This window comes from Coptis chinensis, chromosome 3 (genome assembly GCF_015680905.1).
Source record: "Coptis chinensis isolate HL-2020 chromosome 3, ASM1568090v1, whole genome shotgun sequence".
Taxonomy (NCBI): domain Eukaryota; kingdom Viridiplantae; phylum Streptophyta; class Magnoliopsida; order Ranunculales; family Ranunculaceae; genus Coptis; species Coptis chinensis.
In genome coordinates this window covers 6369471-6373472 of record NC_141458.1, presented here as the reverse complement: position 1 = coordinate 6373472, position 4002 = coordinate 6369471, and the positions used below count along the sequence as shown (strand labels likewise).

Genomic DNA, 4002 nt, shown 5'->3' with positions numbered 1-4002 from the left:
AAGCATGCTACGAATCCTAGGCGCATGAGGCAGAAGATATGCATATCTGCACTTACTGGGAGAATGTATGTACAAGAGCTTCTTCATGGAGATGATACAAATATGTTTAACATGTTAAGGTTGAGGATGCCTTCTTTCGTTATGCTATGTTGATCACTTTTGACAAAGGGAGTGGCTTCATGATAGTAAACATATTGATGTAAAGGAAAAAATGGCAATGTTTTTAATGACTATTGGTCACAATAAGTGAAATCGAACCATAGTGGATCGATTTCAACATTCAACACAAACCATTAGCAAGTGTTTTTATGAGGTGCTAGTGGCAATGCTCCATTTCTCAAAAGAGATGATACTTGATCCACCATTTGACGGGGTCATTCATAAAGGTGGAACTTGTTACCAACATCGTCTTAAGAGAGGACCATTCAAAGGAGTTGTTGGAGCTTTGGATGGTACACTAATAGACGCAAATGTTATACTTGAGAAGCAAATTCCTTTTCGAGGAAGAGGGGGTAAGGATTGTTTCCAGAATGTTTTAGTTGTGTGTGATTATGATATGAGATTTACTTATGTGATAGCTGGATGGGAAGGAATTACCCATGATGCTCGTGTATTGAACGAGACATTACGATGGCCAGAAAAACACGGATTCCCATTGCCTCCGGAAGGTGTGTTTCAAAATATCACCTAATGAATAACTTTTCTATTTATCATGTTTATATATGCTTATATGAATTCATTATTGTATTGTAGGTATGTATTATTTGTGTGATGCTGCATACACACACCAGGGGCTTCATGTGTCCTTATAGGAATGTTAGGTATTGGTTAGCTGATTTTAATCGTGGTGGTCTTCCTAGAAACAAAGAGGAGAAATTTAATCAGGCACATTCCTCATTAAGAAATGTAATTGAGAGAACCTTTGGTGTCTTGAAGGCAAGATTCAAGATATTGAAGAGAATGCCTCCATATGCTTTTCGCACACAAGTTCAAATTGTTGTAGCAAGCATGGCAATACACAACTTTCTCCGTCGCGTCTCAATCGATGATCGGTTGTTCAAGCGATATGAAGATGAAGAAGTTATTATTCCAGTGGGGCCATCAATTGACTCTGACAGACCTAAAACACCACCGAGTTTGAGTCATATATTTGGACCCGAGGCACATGAGTACATGGTCAACTTGCGTGACCAAATTGCAGAACAATTGTGGAATGGAACCATTTGATCAGGTTTAAAGTACTTACATTTTGGAGTTATTTGTAATGTACTTTGGAGTTATGGGAGTTTAACTTGGTGGGGATGTCTTAAAACATACTCGGTCTACTTTTTTTATTATGTTGTAATGTGATATTTAATTAGTTATGCATATGACAATGCACTATGCAATGAACTATTTTTTCTATGATAAAATGTTTTTGTTATATGCATTGTCATTTCATGGATGTTTTTTTTTTTGATATTAGATCATGGTTAGGGTTCAACTTGTGTTTTCCACTGTGTCTGGATTAGCTCAAGCTTTGCTTGACGTATGTTTGGAAGAATTTAGCAATGAGGGATACCAAGGTTCATCCCTAAAACCTAATAGTTGGAAACATGTGAAAAATGAATTGAATGAAAGATTTGGATTGAGTATAGATGCAAAAGTTTGTAAGAATAGGTGGGAAGTTCTCAAGAGAACACTACAAGAAAAATGACTTTTGGCCACAGGTACAAGTTAGCTTTAGCAACATTCTATGGCTGTGGCAGAGTATCTACGGTCCTTAGCCATGGCTAAACCTTTTAGCAGTTGTGGCCAATTGCATGTGTGGTTTTAGTTTAGGTGAGTTTTTGGCCACGGTCATGTTTCCTTTTCTTTGAACCGTTGATGTAAATCTGTGTTTTTATATCCGTTGATCTCTTGCAAAATAAAGGAGCATGAAATGAAATGTATCATTACGAAATATTTGACCAAATAGGGTAAACCCTCTCTCTCGTCTTTGTTCTCACTCCCCCATTTGTTCTTCATGTTGAGCTCTTTTTTTATCACCCCATTTATTTTCCAGGAAGTCATATTCTTTCTCTAAATCATCTCTCTTTTCAGCAGCAAAAACGGCATCTTCAATCAAAGGTAATTATTCTTCCTCATGTCTCCCTTTCCCCTCTCACAATTTTACTTTTTAGGGTTAGGGTTTACCAATTTCGGATTTGAAAGTAGTGTTTTTTGGTATTTTTGATAAATTATGTTCATATGAAATGAGTTCATTCACTGTTTATTATATAGCCTTACAAAATAGTGAGTGATTTTTCCCTATTTTTTTATTATAAGAAAAAGTTGTTGTCTTTGGTTGTTATTACGATCTTTGTAATATCTCTTCAAGGATTTAACTTTTCAAACTACTTTTGGCAGTGGTTACTAATTGTCCGATATTGTTTTTCTTTTAACCATCGGTCACTCAATACTTATTATTTCTTTGTCTTCTTCTCTGTGAATTGATTGTTGTAACTAGCTATGAATCACTCAAACTTTGAATTTGTTCTTACTGAATCCATTGTGGAGTTCTTGTGATATGTATTTAATTTGACACTGTTTCATATTGTCAAAAATGGGTATCAATTAAGTGTTAGATGATATAACTGAAAGAAGGGTATATATATATATATATATATATATATATATCAAATGACAGTGAAATTTATGGGTATCATCAATTGTACACAAACTTGTCAAGTCCTCGTTGTTTTTCTCACTAAACGTTTCTTTGCTATAACTTATTTGTCTTTTATTTTGCTGTAATTTCTAGAACTTAATGGTTGATGATATTGTAAATCCAAAAATAATTGATTGCACGTTGAAAGTAACCACCCCACTCTTGAAATTGGTTGATTAGAGGTTTTGGCGTTGATTTTGTGGCTCTTTGTGAATCTTTTCTTTTATGTGTTTGCACTATATCAAGATATGAAGTAAAATCCTTATCTGGGGTATAACCATTTGTATTTTCTTTGTAATATACAGTAGGATTTGGAGCTTGTTTTTGTAAAGAATGTACACACTTTTGTGGAGGAATACTTGAAAAGGTCTGAATTTACTGAGCTCATGCAAAGGCTAGGTGCTTTAGGATATGGAAACCAGGACCAGAGTAATATTTTACATTCTTTCCATCTTTTTCTTTTATTGCATAGGGTAGCATGATTTGAGCCGTTTAAGGTGCCAAATGAAGTGCCCACCCTTAAGACCCTTAAGAATACATATTTAGACTTGAGAGCAGCTATGGTCCAACATGCTAACATAACTTGCCAATGTTTCAATTGCTTTCTTTTATCATAAACCAAGAACAGATTATCTCTTTGGCTGTTGGAATTTTTTTATTAGACTAATTTTTTTTTATTAGTCTAATTAAATGCGAATTTGCCTTATTCTTTATAGAAGCATTAGATGTTAATGAATATATAATAGTGGTCCTTGTTGTTAGTAAGTCTGTCCTGAAATATGAATTTGCGCTTTCTTTTTTCATTAGGTCGCTATTGATCGTGTTGATCCCCTCTTAAGGACATATATATATGTTGCTACTCATACTGGGCAGGAAGGATCGTTCCTTTAATAGGAAGTTAGGCAGACTAGGGTATGAAACTAAGTAACATTTACTTGCATGTTTTCTTACACATAGGTATTTTATGTATTCTTTTCTTCTATACTTTTAATGAGTTCAATTTTTGGTTTTGCACAACACATTCCTTTAATGGGAATAGTACATATTTGTAGGTTTTTGGAGTTAATGGAAGGGGTTGAGTACAAGGCTTGGGTAGTGGTGTCTCCAAGATCATTCTTAAGGCTGCAGAAGAAGAGCATAGGTCAGGCATGGAACTTCATTGCCAACTCAATTATTTGGAACATTAGGAGGCTGGAGAGAAGAGGGCACACATGGAAATGCAGTCTTTAGTGAATTCACTGCTCGATATGGAAGGAATTGGTCAGGGGTCACAAACGCAAATGTTTACCATCTCTACTTCTGATCAGGTATCA

At 35.1% G+C, this 4002-nt stretch overlaps 1 protein-coding gene across 1 annotated transcript; it reads left to right on the top strand.

The window, feature by feature from the left end:
• The first annotated feature begins 346 nt into the window (after nucleotides 1-346).
• LOC147507559 (uncharacterized) lies at nucleotides 347-1227 on the top strand. Its single transcript, XM_086596332.1, has 2 exons — nucleotides 347-610; nucleotides 754-1227. The coding sequence occupies exons 1-2, from the start codon at nucleotides 347-349 to the stop codon at nucleotides 1225-1227; spliced, it is 738 nt and encodes a 245-aa protein (XP_086452458.1).
• The last annotated feature ends 2775 nt before the right edge of the window (nucleotides 1228-4002 follow it).